This window comes from Corapipo altera, unplaced genomic scaffold (genome assembly GCF_003945725.1).
Source record: "Corapipo altera isolate COAL_440 unplaced genomic scaffold, ASM394572v1 301, whole genome shotgun sequence".
Classification (NCBI taxonomy): Eukaryota; Metazoa; Chordata; class Aves; order Passeriformes; family Pipridae; genus Corapipo; species Corapipo altera.
This window is the reverse complement of record NW_020884926.1, coordinates 4227473-4253368: the sequence shown is the minus strand read 5'-3', so window position 1 is coordinate 4253368 and position 25896 is coordinate 4227473. Positions and strand designations below refer to the sequence as shown.

Sequence of the window (25896 nt, the reverse complement as noted above, 5' to 3'; positions counted from 1 at the left end):
GCTGGGCGTTGCTTTAACATTTTATATTGGGTTACACAGTTCAATACAAAACAAGCTCTGCTGTGAACAAGGAAAACAAGCTGCTTGTGTTTGCAGGACAAAGGACACTCACCCAGGGGGTACAGACAAAAAGTGCACCTGAGGCCACCTGGTTACAGTCCTGAGGTAAAGCAAACCATTTTATTGTGCCTTCATGACAATGTGTGGGGCCCAATGGTGATGCTGCTGTTTGTCACACGGACCCCATACCATCCTGCCCAGAACTGGGTGTCCTGCCCTCCGTGCTGGAACAAGATGTGGCGAACTCCTGCTGGGTAATTCCGGAATGTGTGGGAAATCTGGAGAGAAATAAGAGAGTTCCTCTAAATTTGCCTAACTAGACCAGCAGTCACCTGAACTTCAGACAACTACAGTCTGTGAGTCTTTGAGCCTGAGACCAACACACCTTTCACTGAAAGTGCAATACCCCTTTTTTAGGGGATGGGCAGAAAAAGCCTCTCACTCAGCCTTCTGCCCTGAAATGTTCTCTGAGACAAACTAACATTAAGGTCAATTCTTAGGTGCATTTGTCACATAAGTAACATCTAATCTGAATGTTACTTATGTGGTTGTTACAGAAAATCAAACCAGTTAAACACCTTTAACAGTTTAAGAAAAGTTAAGTCTGCAATACTTGGCCATCCTTGCACAGTAGTTTTGAAACAAAGGTTTTTGATCTGGAAAAACAGCAATCTGCTCCTGTGACTTAGTTATTTAGACAAAAACTAGGTAAAACCCAGAAACAATTAAAAAGACTGAATACTCAGAAGCCCAGGGGATATTATCTAGAAAATCCTGGGCACCTAAAAAGGAACTTGACTTGATCAGGGCACCACTGCTTCTTTGGCATCATCAACAGCAAGGACTGACTCGCTGTACAGAGGAGACTGGAGAGCAGAGAAAGGTCCACTGGGACTTTTGGCCAAGTAAGACTGGCAAGACTCAAGTGCCACAAAACTGATATAAAGCTCCTGCCCCCAGGGTTGCTGCTCACCTCTCTCCACTTGGCATCACTCCACTGCTCGATGATCACAGGCTCGGGCTCGAACTCGTCCAGGACGATGTAATCAGCCGAGAGCAGCCGCACCCGGAGCTCGTAGCGGCAGCCGCAGTCGAACCTGGCAGCATACCTGGGGAGGCAGAGGAACCCAGGGCTGTATGTACAGCCTTCACTTCCCCTTGGGGTTCAAAAACAGTCTCCAAGAAGATCCCTGTCTGTACACGGAAAGGACGGTCATCCCCATAACTATGGAGAAGTTCTATAACCTCCCTTCCCAGGATTGCCACTTCCTTGCACCCCTTTAATAAGCTTAGATGTAGCTTATGCTTTACGTGAGAGCTACAACAACCAAAGGATAAAGAACTGATTTTATAGCATGAAAAGCTCCACAGGCCTAGCTTAATTCTAGGCCAATGCCAGAAATTCTAGTTTTCAGTGCATCCTCTTACCAGTCCTTGACAACAATTTCAGGCCGTATCTCATCCATCAGCTGATCTTGGTATCCTTCGTTCTTCAGAGTAATGAGCTGAGACTTGAGGCATAGCCTGAAAGAGCCACAAAAATACTCACAGTTCCTCAAAACATGTCCCTCTCACTGTCCATGTCCTTTCCCTGACAGATTTACTGCCTGCCCAGGCACTGAAGGCCCACAAACCTGACCTGGCTAAGGCCTGCCTTTTCCCTAGCCAGAACTGGATAAGGAAATGAACTGAATTAGCTTCACCCCCAGATAAAAGGGATAGTTACCTACAAGATGGATTAAGAGGGGTCCCTGCACTTGTGTACTGGAACAGGAAACCACTGCCTAGTGCATGTAAAGCAGCTAATGCTCCTCTGCTGACACTCTGTTTGCATGACACACCTACCACTCCTGGAGGTTCCAGAGCCCTGTCAGGTAAGTGTAGCTGATCATGTTTGCCAGAGCCTTCACCTTTGCCCATCAACTCTGGGAGAGGAGAATTATTGTAACTATAAAATCCACGTGGATGATTTTAACTATAAAAATTACAGGAGGTTCCTGGTAGACAGAGAAACTTGGCATATACTGTGACCAATTCTCTCAGCAGTACCCTGTCTCTTTAGACTAACTGGCATAAAGGCTTAATTAAGCTCCTTCCTTTTCCCACAGCTGGGCTAAGGTTCAGTGACCTGCCTCAAGCCTTCTAACCATGGTGCCTGTGCAGACACACAGGGGAAAGGAGGTTTCCCAGCTCCAGACTACTGCAATCCAGTTCTTACCCAAATGAAGTGACAAAGTATTTGTGTACTGTGGGGTCTGGCATCAAATTTCCATGATCTCCAGGCAGATCCTCAATTTGCCATTGATTTCCGCCGTTGTGGTCAATTGTCCAGTGCTGGAATTTCTCTACAAACACAGGTGTCCAAGATGAGGGTTAGGACCTCACTTCAGCTACCAGCAGGAGCTCTGCCTTCATTAAAGAGTCAGCTACAGGAGAATTCTATTAAGCTACGTGAAGCTTTCAGATCCACTGTATTTTTCCTACAACCTGGAAGTGACTCCTGTCCTTAGGCTGCTTTTCATGGGGCTGTCAGCAGCTGGCACAGGTAGGTAGCTGTGCCACATCACAAACCATCTGACCACATCACAAACTCATCGTCAGCAATAAAGAAGAATTACTGTAGTCCTATTAGTCAAGTCTTTGATAACACAAAGTTCTCCAGCTGCCCAAACGTTTACTGCCAATACCTGATGGTTTCATTACCACCTTGTACTTGCTGTGCAAATTAATTGTCACCGTCTGCAGTGCTGGGGCCTTGTGACTCCAGATTTTTCTGGTAGCAACCACAAGGCACTGGTAAATACACACCCGTCTACCTACAGCAGTTCTATTGCTGGTGTTGAGCTGGATCTGACCCAGCAGAGCTCCACCAGCAGCTGGACAGTCCTGCAGCACGAGCAGTTGAGTCATGCAGGATATACTGACTCACTCTGACTTCTCGGAAACTCTTTAACCGCTAAAATAACGAAACCAACCTTCAGCGCAGGGGTTTTTGATTAAGTTTCTCTTCAAGTGGCAGAGCATGTAGAAGACCCTCCAGTCAGAGACGTTCCTGTCCAGGCTCTGCTGATAAAACCCGTCGCGCTGGCACTTTCTCTTCCAGAGGGTGTTGAGGTCCACCACGTCCCGCCACTGCGCGCACACCAGGCGGCAGCTGCGGAGCAGGTCCCGGGCGGGCAGCAGCGACAGCAGCTGCACCAGCACGTCCTCGGGGAGGTCGCCGATGGTTGTCATGGCTGAGGGCGGGGGGGAACCACAGCCCCGGGGCACACACAGGCTCGGCCTAAGGCAGGGGCAGAGCCACGGGCAGCCCGGCGGGCCGGGGCCGTGCAGCTCCGGGTCAGGGCCCCGGCCCCGCTCCGGTACCGACCTGTGCCCTCCGGCCCCGGATGTGCGGGCGCGGCCCTTCCGCGGGGCGGGGGAGGGAGGAGCGCGGGCGGGGCCGCCGGGCTTTATCAGAGCGGCCCGGACCGCCCTCCCCGAACCCGCAGCCTTGGGTCGGGACAGCCCAGCCCGGCCCCAGCCCGCCCAGCCCGCCCGGCCCCGGCGATCCCGCCCAGGTAAGAGCGCTCGGTGTCCTCCCGAGCCCCTGCGGGTGTCCCGGGCTGTCTCCGGGGACAGACGGACGGGATGGGCGCTGCCCGCGATGCCGGGACGCGGACCGGTCCCGGAGGGGATGCGGACCGGTCCCGGGGGAGGATGCGGACCGGTCCCGGGGGAGGATGCGGACCGGTCCCGGGGGAGGATGCGGACCCGTCCCGGAGGGGATGCGGACCGGTCCCGGGGGAGGATGCGGACCCGTCCCGGAGGGGATGCGGACCGGTCCGGGGGAGGATGCTGTGAACCGCGATGGGAAAGGGAAGGTACCTCCGTCCCTCTCCCGAGCGCGGGGGATCCTCGCTAACGAGGAGAGCGGCGGTGCTCCATCAGCAGGCGAGGCCTCTGAAATTCCTGTAAGAGATCAAACCAGCGAGACTGCTCATGTTTCTGTTTTTTGGTGGTTTTGTTTTGTTTTGTTTTATTTTTGGTGGTTTTTTGTTTGTTTGTTTGGTTTGGTTTGGTGTTTTTTTTTTTTTTTTTAAATTACATTTTAGCCTTCAGGACTGCGGTGGAGAGTTGGAAGTGGGGAGAATGGGAAATCACTAATGCTATCCCCAGAAAAGCCAGGGAATTTTAAATGTCCATGCTGGCTGCAGTGCAGATAGAGAACACACGATTGTCTGCATCTGAACATCTAGATTTAGGATGCTATTACAGCAGTGACTCTTTATTTCTTCCCTCCCTTGCCAGGTTTGACATTGCTGTATTTCTTCAAGTCACATGTCAGGATATTTGCCCTCTGTTCCTGGTGCTCTCCCAGGCTTAATGAGTCGTTCCTAAGGAGTTTGGCTGCATCCATGCAGTTCACTGCAGTCTTAGCAGCTTCCCAGGACTCAGCTGACACAACAGCAGTGTCACAGTGCATCCGTCACTGGTGACAGGGGCTCTGAAACTGCACAATCATCTTTCCTTAGTCCTGCAGCACCTGGACCTCAGGGCAGCAGAGAGCTGTTTGGAGTCCAGAATTAGCACACACTTCTGACTTAATGGCTCAGGTTATGAGGCCATAGAAAATGGAATATTAGAAAATATCAACTGAGTTATTTTCAGCTACGCTCAGACCTGTACTTTATAGAGCTCGTGACTAAGGGGATTAAGTGCCAGCCCCCTGAGGGGAGCCTATCAGACACAGAATGAACCACTGCAAGGGTGGCTGGCAAGATGCTCACCGCTGATATTTGGGTAGTGCTCTGCAGCATTTGTTATCAGGGATGTTCCTAAAGGTAGAACAAACACCCCCTCTGCCTCCCTCTGCAGAAGAAATAATTACTAAGAAGCTGATTTTTGCAGCAGCAGAGATTCTGGAAGGACTGATGCCAGTCTGGGAAACAAACAAGCTGCCCACAGTTGCAGATGTCAAGTACTTCCATTTTGTGGGGGGATTTAACTCAGGGCTTTCACTTATGACATAAAATATTCATCTGCTTCAGCATACTAATGAGTGTCAGGAGGCCCTGAGGTCAGGGAGAAATCTATGGCCCCAAAATCAAGCCTTCAAATAACACACTTACTTTCCCTTTTTTCCTACTGCCTCAGTGTCTGACGCTGCTGAGCCCAGGGATGGAGTCCCTCCCTGAAGCAGTCCTGATCCGAATCCTGGCTGCCATACCTGCCGTGGATCTGGTGCTGGTGTGTCGCCTGGTCTGCTGCCAGTGGAAGAACCTGGTTGATGGAGCTGCTCTGTGGATCCTGAAGTGCCAGCAGGAAGGGCTCACTGGGGCAGAGTCAGAGGAGGATGCAGAGAACTGGCAAAACTTCTACTTCCTGAGTAAGAAAAGGAAGAACCTCATCAAGAACCCATGTGGTGAAGGTGAGAGACAAGCACAACCTGCCCCAAGATTTCAGAGAGAGAACCAGACACAGAGAATTGGGCATTTCCATTCTTTGAAAGCAGATCTTAGCTGCTGTCAGGTTGCACAATTTTCTCCTTGCCCAAGAGTCAAATCACTCATTGCACGCAGCCAAATCATTTAATGGGCACGAAGGCCTTTGATAATCAGTCTTTGCAAAGGGCTTTACTTCACATTAGGTTTATATAACCCCGGCAGGGATCCAAATCAAGTCTGAGAGACAAAAACGTCCTTTACAGAACCCGTCCAGTGCTGTAATGGTTGTGGCATCTGTTTCTGTATTGCTTCTTGCCAAACCATGACAGGAGAGAGGAAGCCTTTCCCTGCTCAGGGGGCTGTCTGCCCTCAGCTCACCAGCCCTTCAGGCTTCTTTCCTTGGAGCAGCTCAGGCAAATCATCTTTTTCCCCTCCCCACACAGCCCACATACCCCACGTGCCATTATTCTGGATCCATGAGCTTCACTTCCCAGGGCTGCAGTAGCAATAAGCAGCAGTAAACAAGTCTCACAACCCAAGCAGCAACAATTTCACACATCACAGACCAGAGCAATATCAACACAGCTTCTCCATTTGACTCTGCAAGCTTTTCCAACATCCAGGCTCCCTCTGGCTAAGACCAGAAAAGCCCTGTGTTTAAGGCCTTACTGCTTCTGAAAATACCACTTAGTGATTTAGAAAACAGAAATAAAGCAATCAGCATCTCTCCCCAGGCTGTTTCTGTCTTGTGACCACTGGAAGTGCTGATACACTGTTCAGAATACCTAAATCCTTTCCCTGGAGTACTTCCTTAGACAAATCTACAACTACACAGCCATTTTCTGGGGAATGTTAAAGTTTGGTAATACTAAGCTCAGCCAGGTTTTTGCCTGACCTCTACTTAACATATCCATAGTCTACACAGAAAATTAGTGCTGTGTCTAACACTGAATCTTCACAAGCCAAAAGAAGGTTCCAGTGGGAGATGGTCAGGTTCCCCAGGCCCACAGAAACTAAGACTCATCCAAGTCTCTTCTCTGCCATTTGCAGAAGACTTGGAGCACTGGGGAGAGGTAGAGAATGGAGGTGATGGCTGGAAAATTGAAGAGCTCCCAGGGGACTTTGGAAAAGAATTCCCTAGTGAAGAAGTCCATAAATACTTTGTTACATCTTATGAGTAAGGCTGCTTTCTTCTCTTATTTAGGGAAGGGAACATTTTTGGTTCCCCCAGTCCCAGGAGAGACTGTGATACCAATAACATCTTGTCTTTCAGATGGTGTCGAAAGGCTCAGGTCATTGACCTTAGGGCTGAGGGCTACTGGGAAGAGCTGATGGACACAACCCAGCCTAAAATTGTGGTAAGAGACTGGTAAGTAGCAAGGATGCCTCAGAAGGCAGGCAGAGAGCCAAGAAAGAAAAGGAAGGGCAGGGAGGGCATGTACCTCATATCTACTGGGCCTTAAAACCTCAGCTGCCAGGATGCCCTGGAAGTGGGGCAGGGCTCACAGGCAGCTCCCACAAGCTTTAAAGTGTTGGTGCGCGTGAACTCCAAAGCCCCAGTTCCTGTTGTGAATGAGGGGAGGTGGTGGGCTGGGGCAAGAACCATTAAGCAAGGCCCCAGTGACTTGGTGTGAGTGGAGAGCCCGTGTTCTGGCTCTCTGCAGAGCTCCCAGGCGGTGCCAGCAGCGGGGTGTCCCTGCAGGTACGCGGGACGCCGCGACGCCGGCTGCCTCTACGAGCTCTGCGTGAAGCTGCTCTCGGAGAACGAGGATGTGCTGGCTGAGTACAAAAGTGAGACTGTTACCATCCCACAGGACAACGATGGCAGCTGGACTGAGGTGAGTTGCAGCCTCAGCAGGTGACACCCAACCTGCATGAACTGGGAATATTTTGAAGCAGAGGGAAGCAGGAAAGTTCTCCTGGAGGAGGAGAAGGCTCTGTCATGTGTTCTCTGGAGCCATGACCCTGTGATTAAAGAAAGGGATTATACTGGGAGGCTACCTTCCAGGAAACTTGGAAACTTGCTGAGTTACCACTGCAAGTGTAAAGTGAAGGAGATGTCCAAGTGGGAGAGGTTCTGAAAAAAATAATGGGATCAAAGCTCCTTCCACTGTAAATGTCCCCATTGTTACCCAGCCTGGCAGGTGTGACTGGGGCTGTGGGGCTGAAGGCTCTGTGCACTGTAGATTCATGGTGGTTTGATGCTTACCCAACAACCCTTTTGTCTCTTGTCCCAAAGATCTCCCACACCTTTTCCAAGTACGGGCCCGGGGTGCGCTTTGTGCGCTTTGAGCACGGCGGCCAGGACACGCTGTTCTGGAAGGGCTGGTACGGCGCCCGTGTCACCAGCAGCAGCGTGACAGTGGAGCCATAGCCACGCTCAGCTGGGGCCTGCATGCTGGAGCTGACTTCCCTCAGGGCATCCCACGGCCTTTGGATGGTCTCTGCATGGTGCTGCTTCTGGCTGTAGAGCATTGGGCCCTTCTGTATAGGAACGCGCCTGCAAGACACCGGGAGCCAGGGCCCAGCCTTCCTCGGGGGGACTGTGCAAAGAGTGGGGATGGATCTGAGGTTGCACCACAAGGCTCAGCCTCACCACTTGCACTGATGTTCTCCATCAGACGGGAGATGACCTAAAAGTCCCGCAGACCTTCTCTCCTGAGCCATTAACCCCAAGCCAGACACCCCTCCTGCCTGCTCCCAGACTTGGGCACTCCTGAACTTAGAGGGGCACTTGAGGCATATTTTCTGGAAGGTAAAGAGTGGAAGAAAGTAGGAAAGAAAAACATAGACCTTGTGCCTGAGAACGTACCCGGGAAACCCAGAGCCCTGTCACAGCTCTGTCACCAACTGCTTCCATGGCCTGCAGTGAGAACCTTGGCTTCTCCCATTTATAAACAATAGATGTCATTGCTTACCACAGAGGGACTCTAACTTGGCTGCCAAGTGCTATTAGTTTAATTTTTAGTGATAATGCAAAACAAGAGGGATTGGATCCTTTTCCCTTAAACTGTTCCCAGTATCCATTTATCAAGGCAAGTGTTGGGAACAGAAACTTGTCTGGTGTCCAACCCTGGGGCTTCATTTGGCTCCCTCAGACAGATAACAACTGAGAGTAATTGCTGGGAGAGAGAGAGAGATGACAACAACTTAGGGAAATAGGTTAGGAAAAATAGGGGGTGGGGTCCAGGAACAAATGAAAACAAACTAATGTGCCCCTCCCTGGCCACTGCATGCTTCGTGCAAGTGTTTGGTCACCCAGTCTGACCCTGCAGGGAGGAGATACCCTGCACACACAAAGCTGTTTTGCCTCACTCCATCTCTGCAAGAAGTACCTGTCTGCCTCCTCCACGTGTTCACTGACAAGACAGCACTTCACTCTCCCACTTGTGCCTCTTGATATCACTCAGGGCTGTGAATCCCCATCCTGAACAGAACCCTAAGCTCTCCTGAGCCAAGCCTGTCCCTGTAGTTATTCCCCTCAGAAGAGCATCCCCTAACAGAGCTGCTGTTGCCTAGAGAAGGCACTTGTACTTTTGTGTCTCTGTCTGTCTTCTCTCCCTGGGCTGCCACTTTGCATCCAAGTACCCCTTTACCTGAGCAGTGACTGCTCCTGCCTGCAGCCAAAGGAGAGCTTCCCCCTGGGCACTGTGCACGCTGCTTCCCTGGGCTCCTGCAGGGCTGACCCTGGGTGCCCTGGGCACACAGGGCTCCCAAACCACGGCCATGCTGTGCCAGAGCCCAGGCAAACCTAATAAAGTGACACAGCTGTGTGTGGATCTTCCCTTGTGTGCTGGGTGTCTGTGTCCTGTGTTCAAGCACATGTTCTCTGTTTAGTTATGTGGAGCCACATCAGCCAGTCCTACCCAAAACCAGGAGTCATTGTACCTTGTGTGGTACCACGAGTGTCCCTGGAAGAGGAACTGCTCTGTTCCCCAACCCAGCAGCCTGGACCCATTAGAAATGCTCCATGTGCAGCAGGTCTGCAGTGCAACAGCAAGCAGAAGTGAACCTAAAGCGCAGTGAGAATTCATGCAAGGCACAGAGGAGGCCCAGGAGGACTCCTACAAAGCCCAGTCCTGCCAGACACCCTTCAGGTCAACAGTCACTGGCTCTGCTGTGAGCTCAGCTCTGACCCAGGAGGCACCAGAACCAGTTCACAATTTACCTCTTTCCCCTGCATCCCCCCTGCACACACAGTCACACAACTGCTGCTTTATTCACCACAGCCTTTAGTGCAGCTGACTGGTTAATCTTCAATTCGCTGCCAACTTTCTGCCCCACAGAAGAAACAAGCCCTTCATCTATCCCTAAGGAATCAGTGCAGCGAGGGGATCAATATTCCACATCTTGATGCAATTGTTAAACTGAACCTTTCCTAATCCACCATCTCAGAGTCAGGATAAACCTCAGGATTAAGCCTTTGGATATTGTAGCCCTTGTACTTAGAGGGTAGGGCCGTGGTCCCCACTTTGGGCTTATCTAGGCTGAGCCACTAAACACACAAAGCCTCCCCAGCAGCTCTGTTACCATGAACAGCTGCCTGGGGGCTTACCCTCTTCATGCTGTTCATGTTGGCTGTCAGGGGCATCTTGCAAAGCTGTCCTGACCTTCCCACTCCCTCAGAGAGGTGCTTTCCAAGGCACTCAGTGCCTGCAGCCTCCCTGCAGAGAACAGCCACCTCTGCCCCCCAGTGCTGCTCCCCAAAGTCACTGCTGACCTCAAGGGAGCCATTACCCCTTGCATTCAGCCACATCAGTCAGAATCCCAAAGCAAGTGACTGTCTGGGCAAATGGGGAAAAAAAATCCTGCTCACATTATAAATATTTTGTTCCAAATGCCTTTTGAATTTTGATTAAATACCAGAAGTGTGAACACACTGAGATCTGCATTGCACACGTACATCCAATTCCAAACTGTCCATTCACCTGTCAGAGATGGGTGATGGGCTCTCACATGTTCCAGACTTCATGGAAATTGAGATGATACAATTTCATGGGATTACAGAAAGTCAGTGCAACTGTGACAAAAGGGCTTGGATGTATTAAATCTCCCAGCCACTGCAGGGCTCTGTTACAGCTTCAATGCCAGTTCTTTCTGCTTTCTGCTGTGCCAACACCAGCAGGCAGCTGTGTGACACTGCACAGCAGCTTTTGGGAACACTGGTGACCAATGCAGACATATGCTGTACAGATAGGAAGATCTCTGACCTCAAGTAATTTATAACAGATATTCTCAACCCCCCAGATTCAGAGTATTTAGAAATCTGAGCATTAAAACACAAAAATTGAGTGCTGCTGGAGCATTCATATTGTAGGAAAAAAACCCAAAAAAACAACCAAACTGAAACCACACAAAAGGGTCCCCTCCCAGTCCCAGTTACAGCAACAAGAGCTACAGAAAGGGCTCCTGTTCCCTTTGCACATCAAACCCACAGTGCACCCCAGCACTGCTGAGCTACACCAAACACAGAATGGAACCGTCCTCCAAACATCCCACACTGGAATGGACCAGCTGGATGAAGAGAACTGGAGAGTTTAAGACACGAACCCTTCACTTTTGGCCAAGACACCACATGAACACACCTCTTACCTTGGCTGCTCCAGTACTCAGAGGCACCAAGAGAAGCCCTAGCAGAGCACAACACAGAGCCCTGTCCTGCTCTCACCAGTCCTGGGTAGCCACCTGCACCCTGGTGGCTGCAGTTGTATGAGATGCCACTGTAATTTTTCTTTTCTACACAGCCCACCACAGCTGGCCCTGGCTATAAATGTCATTATAATATGGCCAGAAATACTTAAAAAGTGTTTGCTTTTGGGTTTTTTATTCTTAACAGCTTCTATAGCAAGTTTCTTGCAGAGGAACAGAACAGAGCAAGATGGGGCCCTGGCAAGGAAGTACTATCATATATCTCTTGTCAAGTCTAATTGAATTTTTCTATATGAAGCATCTATTATTGCCCACCTGGGGGGCTGTGGACAGATGGAGGAGTTTTCTCCCCCACCAGGCAATTCAAGATGGGATGGGAGAGATGGGGGAGAAAATAAAAATAATCTATCTGACAGCTCCCTGTTGCTTGCAGCTCAGCTGTTTTAGCCAGTTGTAAAAGGGAGGATGTCTTAGGAGCTTGATTCCCTTTAAATCAAACAGCTTGTAGAGGCTGGGAATGGCACTTCCCAAAAGACAGGACAGCAGAGCATCAGTCACTCCTGCAGCAGAGACATTCAGCCTAAAGCTGCAGCAGAGATGAGTAGGGGCACAAATGGGATGGAAAACCAAGGACTTATCCTTGCTTGTCAAGAGTAGAACTCCCCTCGAGTACTGGAAAGCACTGGGCTGGTGAACGAGCGTTCCCTGGGGCACACACCTCCCTCTGCGGTTCAGGCACAGCCACTCCCTCACCTCCTCCACTGCTGTCCCACACCACACACACACCTCGGGGGGCAAAAGAGTGCACGTGTGAGCAGCCTCGGCACTGAGCTGACCTGATCCCTGCTTCCCCTTCCATCCAGCTGGCTCCTCCCGATGTCCTTGGGCAGCGACTGCCCTGCCCTCGGTCTCCTTACCTAGCAGGGAAAGAAGGACTCAAAGGTGCTTTCCTGCTGGGGAGCCCCTTTGGAATTACGGGGAGAACAGTGAGTTCAGCCGGGAAGTCTCACAGAAGCTGGCAAAGCACAAGGAGAGCCCGAGAGAGCCGAGCTCCTGACACAGCAGCCTGCGAGCACAGCGAAGGGTCACGGACAACCAGAGCCAGACACGCACGGTGCCGGTGGGTGAGTGCGGGAGGGATGTCCCAGGAGCAGGAGAGCCGGGCACAGGCGGGCACAGGCGGGCACAGGCGGGCACAGCCGGGCAGGGCAGCAGCGCGGTCCCGCGGCGGGGACAGCAGAGGGCACTCGGGCTGCAGGCAGGAGCCCGCGGGGCTCCCTCCGTGCCGACAGAGATGCACGGGAGATGTAAAGGGACCGCCCTGGATGCTGCGTTTGTGGGTCTGTGTCTGAGCTCTGCACCTTGTTTCTTCTTCTGGCAGCAGCTCAGGCACGAGGGAGCGTTTTGTCCTCGTCCTGTTGCAGTGCCTGGCTCTGTTTGCAGAGCAGCCTCTGCTGTGCAGACCTTAATGCTTATCCCTGCCATCGGGGATGCCCCACACACGTTTTGGAAGTACGGCTGCCCCCTGGGCAGCAGACACAGCACACCTCTCTTGGATGCTGGCAGCGTTTTCAGCTGTAATGACTGATCAGAGCAGTGAAAGCTGCCTGAATGCAGATGAAGGCCTTTCAAATTCGATTGGAAGCAGCACAACTTGCTCAACACTATCCTAAAGCATTGATTCATTATCAGTATCACTCAAATCAGTAACATGCCTTTCCTTGCAGAGTATCTCTAACCTTAGTCCAGCCACGAGTCTCAGAAGAGTCACCCAGAGCAGCAGGGCTGGCTGTGTCCCCACGTGCACTGTGCCCAGGCACACACAGCCCCCTGCCACCTTCCCTGCACACGGAGCTCGGCAGCCCTTCCCAGGGAGTCAGGAGTCCCAGGGACATCCCACATTCCCTTGGCTGACCTCCCCTGCAGGCACTCAGAGAAGCTCATCTGGAGCTGGTGCCTGTGCAGACCCATTAACCACAGTGCAATCAGTGCTCCCAGAGCGGCAGAGAGGCTGCAATAAAGTCATAGGAGAGCTCATTGGACTGATGGATGGTGGGGAAACATTTCCCTGCAGCAGGAACAGGGGCACTGACAGGGAGGGGAGCAGCTTTGGCAGTGAGGTGCCTCCCACTGAGCACCTTGTGGATGTAGGTACCACGTCCAGAAGCACTGAAATGCATCAGGGTACATAAACCCTGGTATCCCTGAGCACAGAGCAACTTCTCTGTAGAGGAAGGGTGATATCAGAGCTCTGCCACTTGCAATCCCTGCAAAAGGTCCTGAAGTCAAGCAGTGCTGTTTCCACCTCACCACACACAGTGCAGCTCCTCCCGTTAATATTGACACACAAAGTGTTGCAAAACGAAGCAGATAAAATCCTGATCCAGATATGAGTAATGACTTTGCATTTTTTTGTAAATTAAACCTAATCTTGTGTTGACTTGTGCTATACAAGGAGAAATAATGAAACAGATTAAGATGAGATCTTGTTCACTCTTGCTGAACAAAAGCCAATTAATTACCAGCAGGATTATTGTGAAGTCTTTCTCGTCTCAGACAAACACAATCAGATGGAGTCTGGGTGCTGGTGCAGGAGCTCTGCTTATTGGAGCGATAACTCTGCCTGGACGGAGGAAAACACTGCAAACACTCAGTGAACCACACGGACACTCCTGCCTTGCTTTTCCTCCAGAGACAGAGGCACCAACACACACCCCTCCAACCACACTCCCCAGGCTTGTCTGCTCTAATTCCCCTTCTCCTGTTCAAGGCAGACCCCTCCCCACCCTCCCAGCACTCCTAACACAGATTCGCCCAGACTTTTTTCAAAGCCTTCTGGCTCCAAAGGTTTTACCATCTGCAAATCCTTTCTGCAGTCCTTGACCATGCTGAGATGTTTCCTCTTTGTTATCCACACAAAATCCCTGCTCCAGTCTCTCTGCTACTTGCCTGGTCCCCAGAAGAGCCACCTTCTACCCATCTGTCTGCCATGATGACAAGTAAGGAGGTTGTTCCTGCCTCTTTTCATCTGTCTTTTTTCCAATATATAATAGAAGTTTGGGGAAAATCAAGGACTGTAGGAAAAGGATCCAATGTCATCACTCCCCCAGAAAAATGAGGGAAGGCTTGGCACAAGGACTGACTATGGGACTTGATGAAAGACTTCAGCACTGCAAGGCATGGCACTTGGGAGACACCCGTGCCCTGCTGGGCACATCACCACCATGTGGGAGCCCTGAGCCCTGAAGGGTGGTGGTACATCACAGAAACAGTTGGCATGGAGCAGCAAATCCCAGTTCTAGCTGGGAAGCTCCAGGGTAGGAACAGAAACCAACACCAGCACATCTGGAAAAAGGAGAACAGCTGCGTTGAACTCACTGCCCTACTCCAAAAGTGAAGCTAAAACCCACCCTACCCTGCCAGCTCAGGGCAATCCCTACTTTTGTGATGGCACCAAGAGCTCCACACATCCCACCAGGGGAGGAATCTCTAGCAGCCAGAAATAAAAGGCATTGAGTGAATTTGTGAACAATTTACTTGGAGAAAACACTTCTTACTTTCACACCAGGTTAAAAAAAAATAAGAAGTAAAATTAAACCCTGTCAAAGCCTGCAGCACTGGCATTGACAGACAAAAATGACTTAAGAGAAAAAAAAATGGGCAGGGAAAGTGATTTTCTTTGCCTGCATTGCCAGGGGAATTAAATCTTGTTTTTTTCCCCGTCACCACCAAGTGGAATAATCCAATATATTAAAGTTAATGTGCTTCTTGTATTTATTGCTGTGTATTTGACCTAACAGAATTTTATTCCTACATTAAGAATAAAACCATTCCGGAAGGCAAGCTGCAAAGCTCTAGATCAATTACCACCTTCTCCAACAGCTGAAAAGTGAGTTATTTCTTGTAAGAGAGGGGGGGAAAAAGTAGAAAATAATAATAAAAATAGGAAATCCTTTTCCCTGTGCAGAGAGTTCTGCACTGCAGATCTGGTGGAGTTCGGCAATATCGAGTTTGGTTTCTAAGCAACATTTTAAGAAATCAGGCAGCAGCCCCAACCACCCTTCTCAGATGTTTGTGTCCCCCATCCTGCACAGCACACACTCGGGTACCCACCATCAGTGGGGACCACATCAGGTTCAAGTGCACCCAGCAGTGACCTGTGCAAGGCAGCTCTTGCTGGTGAGCAAACAACACCGTGGGCACAAAGTCATGGAACACAGCACTGGGGTGTGAGAGAGCCAGGCAGAAGGGCACAGAGGCAGGGGGAGGACTCACTGATCCCAGCCCACTGAAATACTTATGAAAACACTCCTCGTACCCTGCCCTGGGACAAGCCTGCTGCCCCATCTGGGAGGGGTTTGACCAGCACACACAAACTGCCCCTCCTGTCTCACTATCGAGGCTCTGACACTTTGCTCAGGGGGGTTCACTGGACACCCGGTTCTGGGGATCCCCAGAGGCAACACCAGCTCCTCTGTGACACCTCGGGGGGCTGTTTACTGGAATATCTGAGGTGAGACCCCTCAAACCAGCCTTTCACAGAGAGCAAGGAACACCAATCCTTGCTGATGCCACCGTTTGTCACAGCCTGGGCTACACCACCTGGGGCAGGGGGTGCTGAAAATGTGGCACATTTGAAGAAGCACAGGACTTCTCTAGACATTCCAGTGTTAGCAGGTTTTATGAGGAAAACCAGATAAAACAAAAGAAATTATACTGTTTTGTTGCCACTGGGTGTTTCAGCTCGAAGAAATGAGAGGCTGCTGTAATGGTTTGACACGCTCCTCACAGGAAGGGAGATGCTGCTCACAGACAGTCATGAAGGTCAGTGCTTCTGTTCTTAGCAGAGAGTTTGGGATTCAGTATGGATGGAAAAGAGGTGGGGGAAAGGGGCTCTGCTAAGCCTAAAAGGCAAGATCATATTTACACACAGAAAGAGCATAGGATGCATTAATTCCTGACCTACATCTAGACAGTGCTTGCTCCAGGAACGTGAGCCATGATACACCCACGTGCTTATGCACTATGAGCAGATTTTATTGTCTTCCATGAGCCATTACTGCTATTTTAGCACAGGGATGGCAGAGACATAAGCCTGCCTTGGAGTCCCTGAGGCAGCCTGTGAGCACAGCCAGGAACTCCAAGCCCACATTTCCTAAACCATGCTGCTTCCCCATCCAAGCCTCACTCCCTGCTTTGTAGAGCCTCCAACACAGCCATGGCTGCTTGGAATAAAAGCTTGGACACAGTCAGCACACATCCAAAAAAAGTACTTCAGCTGTTACGACTTCAATAAGACAAAGCCATTCCTCTAAGCAGGCAGGGCTAACTCAGGTTTTTATTCTCCCTCATGCTATCACAGCAAGGACAGAGTTTTAGGCACTTTGAACAGAAGGAACTAGGAATTACTACAGATGCATAAGTTTCAGTTACATTTAACTGTGACCTTCAGCTCAATTGCAACCAGTAAATCTGAGCAAACTAGTCTTTTTAATAACTTCTTGGAAGGTCTGTACAACTGGTTTGTACATGCAGCCCTAACGCTCACTTGCCTGGGAATTTTTAAATTATTGATCAGGACAAGAGCTCTCCCTTCAAGCATACTCCATCTAATCCTTTCATTTACTGTGCTTTTTGCCTGCATGCAAAATGAATGACATTTCATCTCATTTCCAAGTCACTTCCATGACATTTGCAGTGTCAAGGTCTACCTCCTTCAACAACACTACCCAGCTGGTGTCAGATGGGGAGGCACAGGAGCTCTCCCTCCCCAGCATGTCCTGCTGCACACCTGAGGGGCAGAAAGTGCTGGAAGGGTTGTTACATCCACCAGGCAGAGAAACAGCCAGGAAATACCCTGGGGTGCCCAGAGAGTGTCTGACGTGTGAGGCTAAAAAAGGCCCACGCTGTCAGAGAGCGGTGCAGCACTGACAGTGATACCTGTCAAGGCACTGGAAGCCCATCCTGTCCTGCCCTGCCCTTGGGTCAGTGCCAGTGAACACCCTGAGCCCAGAACTGCCAGGCTTCAGCTTCAGCCACACACTCTGGCTCTCCTCCCTTATGGGTGACACTCACCAGCAATGCTACAACCCTCCCCTACACACACATGAGGAGCAGCTGCCTGAAGAGACCTCTGAACTGCCTGAATAATTTAATCATTCCCATTTCCCTATCTCCCCATGCTGCAGCCTGGGAAGGTAACTTGAGTCTCCAGAGGGTGTTAGAGCGATAGGCAGAGGTGCTGCTGTTTTCCTAATGGCTTGTAAGCCATGACCAGAAACCCCAGCCAAGCTTTTCCAGGCTGCTTCCAAACCCTTCCTTCACATTTGCTCCTTCCTAAGTGTCATGATCTTGTATATGGGGAGGTGGGATAGTCAGGCTGGGAGCAATTCCTGCCCAGATGAACTGCTGCCTTCCTTTGGACTGTGAATATATGTTCCATGCCTCAATTCACTTTGCTGCTCTGGTGTTTCAGAAGTGTTCAGGAAGCTTTCCTGGGAATGAGCCCTGCTGAGCTGTGCACAGGCAGAGCTTGCACAGCAAGCACGAACCAGAGCAGACAGAGCACAATAATGGGATGTAATGTATAACAGCCTGAGCATGTCCACAGGGACACATACAGAGACCCACACAAAGGGCCACAGTGTCTCCTCTCTGTCCTTAGTGTCCCAGAGAAAAGGCTCTGCTCCAGACACTGCCCTGCTTGCAAGGGCAATGCCACAGAGTGTTCCACAGCCACACCTGCAGCGATGCCTGCTGTGCAACTCACACCCTCTGATCCACTCTGCCCCCCACAGCAGTGGTCATTCCCCTCCCTGGGTCTTACCTTCGGCTCTGTTCATCACCCCCCAGCCTGGCAGGCTCCCACAGAACGCTGGTCTTCATCAATATTCACAGCAGCAATTCCCTGGCTCATCCACACAGGTAATCAGGAGTCTGAGGTTGGGCTCAGAGACCACAGAGCCCAATTAAATACTTGACACTATCACAGCCCCCCCCCAGAAACAGCCCTGGAGAAATTACCCTGTGTGTACCTGCAAATCACTAGATAAGGATGAACAGCACCTTCAGGAAACAGCAAATGCCCCCTAAAAAAACCAGCAGGCACCTGTGTTTGTACAGAGTGCTAGGGCTGGAGAGAGGGAGATAAAAGAGCAAAACTCCAGTGAGAAGCAAACTCAGTGTTCTCCTGGTATGTGCAGGGATGTGAGTGAATGGGACACACACGGAGACAGGTCACTGTCTCACTCAGGCACCCCAGCCCAGAGCAGACAGGACATGGTGGCACAGACCAGCCTGTGATTATCAGAGAGCCCAGAGTGCAGAGGGGGCAGGAACACGGCCCAGACTGTGTCTGATGATCCAGGAGTGTGGCAGGGCAGGGATCCCACACGCCACAGCTCTGACCAAAAAACCCAATGAAACTGCCTCAATATCCTGGGTGCTTTGGGGACTGGTATCCCCAAGAGAGACCCAGTCCCAGGCCAAGCTGCTGGGCTTCTTCCCAGCCTGGTCACAGGGGCTTTTGTGCATCCCATAGCAGTTTTCTCACCCCCTGCTCCCAGCCAGGGAAGGAAGCACATGATAGACATCAAGGACAGCTTCAGTACCAGACCAGAACCATCAATCACATCAGGAGTCAACTGACACAGACTCCACTGGGGCATTCATTTGCCACCTGGAAATCTTTTAACCACAATTCTGAAGACTGTATAATGACAGGGATGTTTCTTTACACTGTCTTTCTCAGGAATTAATTCCAGCAGCTTCATTATAAAGAATAAATAACAAAGGTACATGGCAAAGGACTCCTTGAAAGTCCAGGGGAACAAACTTCTCCTGTTCCTAAAGAGATCCTAGATTAAAAAAAAAAAAAAAAGAAAAAAAAAGAAAGAAAGGGTAATGCTCCTGAAGAGATCAGTAAATAATGAACAGGAAATCTTTCCCCCTGCACTAAGTCAGTGGAGTTCCATGAATAATTCACAGCTGCTAAGGGGAAAAAAAAATGAATAGAAATGCTTTCCTGCCTCCTGGGCCCTCCCTCCAGGACTAGCACAGCTGAGCATGGAGTTTTTTCCTCCTAGAAGTTAAGAAAAAGACTCCTGAACACCTCTGGGCTCCTGGATTCGATATGTTGCTCTGCATGGTTTCCCTTGAACATGTAATTTCATTTCCAAAGTCTCAGGTGCCCATGTACAGACCTGGAGACAACTCCACCACCGGCTCCAACCCCCAGACCATGCGCTGGGGGAAATAAATCCATTTAAAGGATGGTGGTCATGCAGCAGAGCAAGGGCACCAGGGCAGATGGCTGGAGGCTGACATCTTTCTCCCACTGTGTGCCAGACATCTCCTCTCTCCAGCTTGGCCAGCCAGGTCTTTCCAGTGAGAGCTCCCACCCTGTCAGGTCTGAAAGCTCCTTTTAGCTGAGCTGCATCACTCTGTGGCTCATTCTTAACAAATAATAACAAATTATAGCTCCTTTCATTCCCAGGGCTCAGAACACTTTGAGCTTCCCAACAAGCCTAAACGAGGTAATTAAATGACATTCCTCCTTTGAGGTAAGAGAAGGCTATTAAGAGATCCCCTCAGACCCCAGTGAAATGCATCCACTTCTAGATGGAATTAGGAGCTGGGAGTTTAACAAAAAAGTTATCCAGACACATTTTGCTTCCTAGGACTCCTCTAAGTTTCGACTCAGCCAGGACTTTCTCAAATGATGGTATTTGAAATTAAGTTGCCACCATAAATACTATGAACCATTTTTGTAATGTGACTGGAGGAATTAGAACTCTTTGCTATTTTGATGACAGGTAAGAAGAGACTTTCTAAGTCCTGGGATTTGTATTCACCACAGCCAAGAGATGTTGGCTGACAGCAGAGCTGGTGTTCTCTCCTCAGGACATCCTGCCTTCACATTGTTCACTTCATTGCCTGTCCCTGTAGGTTTGCTCATCCCCCAACAATGTTAATAATCAAAGCAGGGCTCTGGACATACTAAAATTTGCCACTATCAAACTTGTTCACATGTTTTTCTGCATTGAGCAAGCTGCACAGGAACACAACTCATGGGAGATAACTTTAGTTTGCTCCTGCTCCTCCTTTGGCACCCTTGTCCACTCACACAACCCTCAGCACAACCTGCAGGCTGGAAGGGACTGATGAACTTGGGCAGGCAGTGCCTCACCTGCCCTCAGCACCCTCTCCACTTTCTCCTGGAATGACTGCAGGCAAAGGCTCACCTTTTGCCACGGATCAGAGAGGCAGGACAGACAGCAGGCAGCAGGAATGTGCTGTCAGGGTCAGCCCAGCCCCTGTGCCAGGGGAAGCATCTGCCTTTCAATGCAAATGATCAACTGTGCAAAGCAGCTTCCACAGGGAAGGGGGAAATGAATTCCTCCCTGATCCCCCTCCTGAGCGAGGCTTATCCCTGAAGCATGAGATTCAATTACCCTTATCATTATTGTAGCCTGCCTCGCTAGGAATGTTATTAGCGGTGATGAAATTATCCAGCCCTGTTTTACACTGGGAGGAAGCACAGCAGGCTCCTCACCACAGGGAGCAGGGGCTCTCCTCGGCACCAGGGGAAAGGCTCTTCTCCAAGTGCCACAGCAGCTCCCCCAAAAGAAGGACCAGGACTGTTGGCCTTAATTTATGTGACACTTCTGTCACTGAAGTCACCAGCTGGGGACCGTAAGCACATGATGGCCAAGTTGTCCTGAACTCCACCCTCACACAGAGCCTGGTGTTGACACTACAGTTCCTAATCCCATTCCATTTCTGAGCTCTGGCCCAGGCAGAACTTTCCCATTTTGTATGACTCGAATGGAGTTTCCTTCATCAGTGTCACAAGTCATCCCTGCCCTGTAGTTGTGCTGGGCAGAGCTCCAGCTGCTTCACCTGGGTGTGGAGGTAACAGGAGATGTTTCTGATCTAGGGGATTGTGAGCTCTGCCATGGAAGACTGGAAACACACACATCTCAAGAAAAATCAGGCAGGGTTTCATCCCTGGAGATCGGGAGGTGATCTGGAAGCTGCAGCCCTGTGGCTTTGCAGTGTGAAAGGACCAGGTGCCCATACTGGCCGTGCACCAAGAGGAGAACAGCAGGACCTGAGCATGTGGGACCACAAGGACCTGGAGATCTGAGCACTGAGTGCAGAGGGACAGGTAAGGAGAAAGAACAGCTGTGTCCACCCCACAAGCAAGGCAGCAGAGCAGCCTCAGGCACACACAGGTCGAGGCTGCCCCAGCTCCACCCCTGCCTCAGTTACAGAGGAAGTTCCACCCGGGTATCATTCCCCTGCAGGGTGCCAGGCAACACAGGCTGTGGAGAGTAGCATTTCCCCCCTGCTCTAGGACACAACTAGGATGCTGTTTCCCTTTCTCTGCTGCTCTCACCTCCTCTTGGGAGAGACCTGGAAGCAGGGACTTCTCAGCACAGGCAGCCCCGAGCAGCAGCAGCTCCCAGGGCTCATAAGGACTTGCAAACCAAGCTCAGTGTATCAGAAACCAGCACATCCAGGAACTAATGGGGAAAGCAAGCCAGAGCCATCAGGGAGACTATTAAGTTTGAGCCAAACAGATAATTTCCACTGTGTCCTTTATGGTCTTGTTAGGTTTGTTTTTATGCAGAGGTGGAATCAGCCCCAGCCTTGCTTGGAAGAAGCAAGCAATGAACAGTGAGAGCTCATGTATGGAGGGGGATTTGGGGTGCCCTGGTAAAATGGGAGCATAGATGTGTAAAGAGATAGAAAGGACAAGAGTGGGCCTTCAAAGGAGCAGAGGAATGCAAGCAGGCACACAGGGAGCTGATCAGCCACAGAAGAGATTGGGTGCTCAAGTCTGGCTGTCACTGCATTTCCAATCATGGATGCACACACATGTAGGCACACAAAATGACACTTGAGAACAGCAGCATGTGCACAGATCTGTGCTGGGGGAGTATAACATCTCATCTCCTCAGTCTCTGGATTGCCTTTGCACACTCAGCATCCCCTGAAGGGGCTTCCCCATCTCCAGCCTCCAATCCCTTCTTGGCTCCTTCTCCCTTTGGAGCCAGTTTTAAATTCATCACTGTTTTTAAGGAAACACTTAAAGAACAAAGCAGAACTGATAGCTAAATTAAACCTGCTGAGAGTGCTTGTTTAATTGAAAATGCCATCTGTAATTTAAATGTCAGAGCTGGGATGGTTATTAAAACCCTCCTTGATTACCGCGCCTCATTTCACAGTTTCAAAACAGACAAGAAAAAGCTGCAAATGGGTCATGTAACACAGCACCACCAAGCAATGAATAAGCCTCCCTGACAGACACCAGTGGGACCAAGCCAGCTCAGTCCTGCCCCACTGCCATGGCTCCTCTCCTCGTCTCCCATGGCAAGGCTGGCTCTTGCCTCTGCCTGGCACCAAGCTGCTGGGAGGGCAGCAGATCCTCTTTTCTCTTGGAGGATGATGCTCAGGACAGCCAGGCAGAGCAGCTGGGAATGCATTAATGTCTTCCAGGCCCAGCAGGCAGGAAGCCCTTGGAACACTGGGCACAGTGGAGTCCCCTCCAGAGGTCCAGCTGCAGAGCAGAGAGGCAGCTCTGTGTCCTGCACTGGCTCTGTCCAGCTGCCAGGCATGTGCTCTGTGCTGCCTGCTCCCTCTCCTGCCCTCAGCAAACCCACTGGCACTCCAGGGATGCTGTCCTGTTGTCCTCCTTCAGTGTGCTCTGATCTCCACCCTGTACCCAGCTCTTCCCGAGGCAAAGGGGAGAGCAGGGGGCTGGTGGAGCAGGAGGAAAAGGAACGAGCTCATGCCCATACCAAGGTCAGAGAAAATCAGTGCCTTGTCCTGATCCCAGCCAGCTCAGTGCTGGCTCTGGTGCAGGGGAGGGAAGAAAACAAATCAGCAGCTGCTGAAGTAGCAGCACCAAAGGCAGACTTGCATTAAACAAGTGCCATCCATCATTCCAACACCACAGTTTATAAACCACGGGGCTTCCATAAATTACAGGAGGAGCCAGAGGAGTGTGCAGACCACCATCAGCACAGGCTGCAAGTCATCTCCTGCCTGCTCCTGCCCTCCTGGGGCAGCAGAGCCACCAGCATCCCCCCCTGCTCGCTGTCAGGGAGGAGACTTGTCACAGCAGAGCTGGATTCACAGGCACCCAAACCCATCACCACCCTTGGGTTCAACAGCAGAGCTGCCTCCTGGGCCACTGGCCGGGCTGGGGGTGCCCCAGTGCCAGCAGGGCACCTGCATGCCATGCAGACCCCCCCTTTTCTCTGTGTGTACTGTAGAGTGAGGCTTGTTAAAGTGCTGCAGTGGGGGCACTGGGAGCTAGACTAATTAGCCATTAATAGTCATTGTGAGAGTTGGAGGAGACTTTAATGAGTACCTGGCCACAGCACTATTGCCAGCTGCCTCTTTCCATGTCCCCACCTCGCTCACTTTACCATTAGATTGAGTCTGGATTGGGGTTAGGGGGTGAAATCCATCACTCTGATATGTGAGCAGGGAGAGAACAGGGAGCAAGGAAATCAGTGCCAAGAGCACTGTGCCCCAGCCCTGGATTCCCTGCCTCATCCAGCACAGACCAACAGGACAGAACTGCAGTCAATGAGGTTTTGCACACAACTTTCCCCACCCCAAACCTTGACCTTGCTGGTTGTTTTTAATTTACTCCTTCGCTTCACAATGCAAAGAACGTAAAAAAAGAAATAATTGAGAAATTAGGAAATGTATCAAGAGAAGAGCTGGGACAAAGGGTAATTAATATTGCCCCTCAGCTACCTCTGCAAAGTCCACTGTAATTAGATGGTAAAACACTCTGCTTTACCTAACAAAAAAACAGGAGCACAAACAGACTCACATTACAGAAAGCTCAGTCCACATTAAAAAAATGCAGTAATCAAAGCCATAATGAGCTGTAACAATTAATGAAACTTTTCAACAACATCTTCATATTAGAAACGGTAACTTTTAAAAACAAACCTAACAGCACACTACAGAAGGAGAAAGAGATCACTGGGGAAGGATCTGCTGGCAGTCAGAGCCAAGGAGCTGATCTCATCCATCAGCAGTGTGCCAGTCACCAGTGATAGTCTGGGCAGTCTCCCAGAAGCACAAGGTGGGCAGGGGCAGGACCTTCCACACATGCTTGGCACACCAGTCTCACCAAACAGTCACAGAGCCCTGGGAAGGGCCCCACCTGAACAGCCAGAACCTGGCAGTGCCCAGCATTGGCATCCCAAATACACAGCCCCACACCTTCCAATACCAGCCATCAGGGTGTAGAAAGGCTCTCAAAAGCAGTGCTCTGGATCAGAGAATTGCTGGGGGAACTGGAGAGCCTTGTGAGAGAACCATGGCACCATCAGGCTGCTTAAAACAGAGCACCCACACACAGGTACACTGTTTAGGAGAAAAAGGGTGCCAGGAAGAAAGGAGGTGCCTCCCTGCATGCTGATCTACAGTCCCATGCTCAGATACATAAACAGGATTTTTATTTTTAAGCCTGGGGACCTATGGCTGGTGGCAACTGGTGAGGTGTAGCATGCACTCACTCATGCATTTAATGGGAGTGGTGTTCACATGAGCTCAGTCTGGACTAGAACTGCAAAGTTTTTCCAGTGTACACAGAGCTTTTTGTCTCTTGCATCTCTAGGTTTGTAGTAAATGACATTAAGGCAGAAAGGTAATTTAGCATCACAAAGACTATCCCACACAGGATTCACCTGCAAATACCTGTGCTGAGGATACAATTTCCTCCCTGCCTGTTTGACAAGGAGCAACTGCTGTCTCCTGGCACACAGCAATTAATGAATCTGTGGGAGAAAGATGATTTGCCCCTTTTCTACCCATTTCTTGACTTATTTCTTTACAAAATATACTCCCTTTGTTCTGGGTAAAAAAGTCCTTTCCCTGTGGGTAGGCAGACTCTGGAGAGTTGTAGCCATAAAATCTCAGATTTCTTTCTGCATCAGCTATTCCATGCAACATTAAATTAGGATAGTTGTTAGCGCTCCAAGATAATTGTCTCCTCCTTTCTAAGAAGTTAAGTGGTGGTATGCAATGAAAGTAGAATAGATTCTATTAATTAGGAGCAGGATAGGAGTCTGCAAGTTTTCCTGACTTGGCTCAGAGATGAGAAGGGCTCACTTCCAGCTATAATACTGAGTATTCCCTCCCCTGGCACACAGTAACCAGGAGGAAGTGTATTCTCCTGCCCAGCAGCAGGAGGATTTGAGAGGCAGGATTTGAGTGTGCCTGAGCACCCTGGCATCAGTCCAATAAACCACTTACAGCCCTGATTAACTGTAATCACAGGTATGTCCCAGAGACATATCCTGGTGGTATTTTAAGATTCACTGGTAATATTTGTGAGTAGAAAAATGCTAAACTAAAAACACAAAGGTTCTGCAGTCAGAGGAACTGTACAAAGAAGGAAAACAGATGTGGTTGTTCAGGGCAACCCATGAGTCAGCACCAGTTTGTGTGCCAAGGGTGGGCAGACAAATCCCACCAGATTCCACACAAATTCCCAAAATCCCACCAGACCCAACACCTGCCCTGGGAGAGAGATGACTCACCCATTGTCACCTCCCATGGCACAGCTCAGAAGGGCTCACATGGAAGAAGAAAGGAGTCTGACTGACCAGGGGAACAGCCACGAACCCCAAACCTCACTGCAGACCCTCCTCTGCAGCAATTGCTACAGACTCTCCTCCAGAGCCCCCAGCCCCCTCAAGAACCAGCTTCCCCAAACACAGGAACACCA

The 25896-nt window shown here is 50.4% G+C and overlaps 2 protein-coding genes across 2 annotated transcripts; one reads left to right on the top strand and one right to left on the bottom strand.

Moving 5' to 3' along the window:
* Positions 1 to 152: 152 nt before the first annotated feature.
* Positions 153 to 21371, bottom strand: LOC113954239 (F-box only protein 6-like). Its single transcript, XM_027658305.1, has 7 exons — positions 21356 to 21371; positions 13859 to 13862; positions 3036 to 3337; positions 2279 to 2405; positions 1489 to 1584; positions 1034 to 1169; positions 153 to 338 (listed from the first exon to the last, which is right to left on the bottom strand). The coding sequence occupies exons 3-7, from the start codon at positions 3292 to 3294 to the stop codon at positions 192 to 194; spliced, it is 765 nt and encodes a 254-aa protein (XP_027514106.1). The 5' UTR covers positions 3295 to 3337; positions 13859 to 13862; positions 21356 to 21371; the 3' UTR covers positions 153 to 191.
* On the top strand, positions 3313 to 9270 carry FBXO2 (F-box protein 2). Its single transcript, XM_027658304.1, has 6 exons — positions 3313 to 3620; positions 5197 to 5470; positions 6537 to 6663; positions 6760 to 6855; positions 7189 to 7324; positions 7726 to 9270. Exons 1-6 carry the CDS (start codon positions 3450 to 3452, stop codon positions 7858 to 7860), a joined length of 939 nt encoding a protein of 312 aa, XP_027514105.1. The 5' UTR covers positions 3313 to 3449; the 3' UTR covers positions 7861 to 9270.
* Positions 21372 to 25896: the final 4525 nt, after the last annotated feature.

What these genes read in the sequence shown, in the direction of transcription:
- FBXO2 (XM_027658304.1), top strand. Translation starts at nt 3,450, where the DNA reads ATGTGCGGGCGCGGCCCTTCCGCGGGGCGGGGGAGGGAGGAGCGCGGG. An exon ending in GCCCCGGCGATCCCGCCCAG is followed by an intron (nt 3,621 to 5,196) that starts GTAAGAGCGCTC and finishes CTACTGCCTCAG; the next exon opens with TGTCTGACGCTGCTGAGCCC. An exon ending in CAAGAACCCATGTGGTGAAG is followed by an intron (nt 5,471 to 6,536) that starts GTGAGAGACAAG and finishes TGCCATTTGCAG; the next exon opens with AAGACTTGGAGCACTGGGGA.
- LOC113954239 (XM_027658305.1), bottom strand. Translation starts at nt 3,294, where the DNA reads ATGACAACCATCGGCGACCTCCCCGAGGACGTGCTGGTGCAGCTGCTG. An exon ending in CAAAAACCCCTGCGCTGAAG is followed by an intron (nt 2,406 to 3,035) that starts GTTGGTTTCGTT and finishes CTGTGTTTGTAG; the next exon opens with AGAAATTCCAGCACTGGACA. An exon ending in GTGATGCCAAGTGGAGAGAG is followed by an intron (nt 339 to 1,033) that starts GTGAGCAGCAAC and finishes ATTTCTCTCCAG; the next exon opens with ATTTCCCACACATTCCGGAA.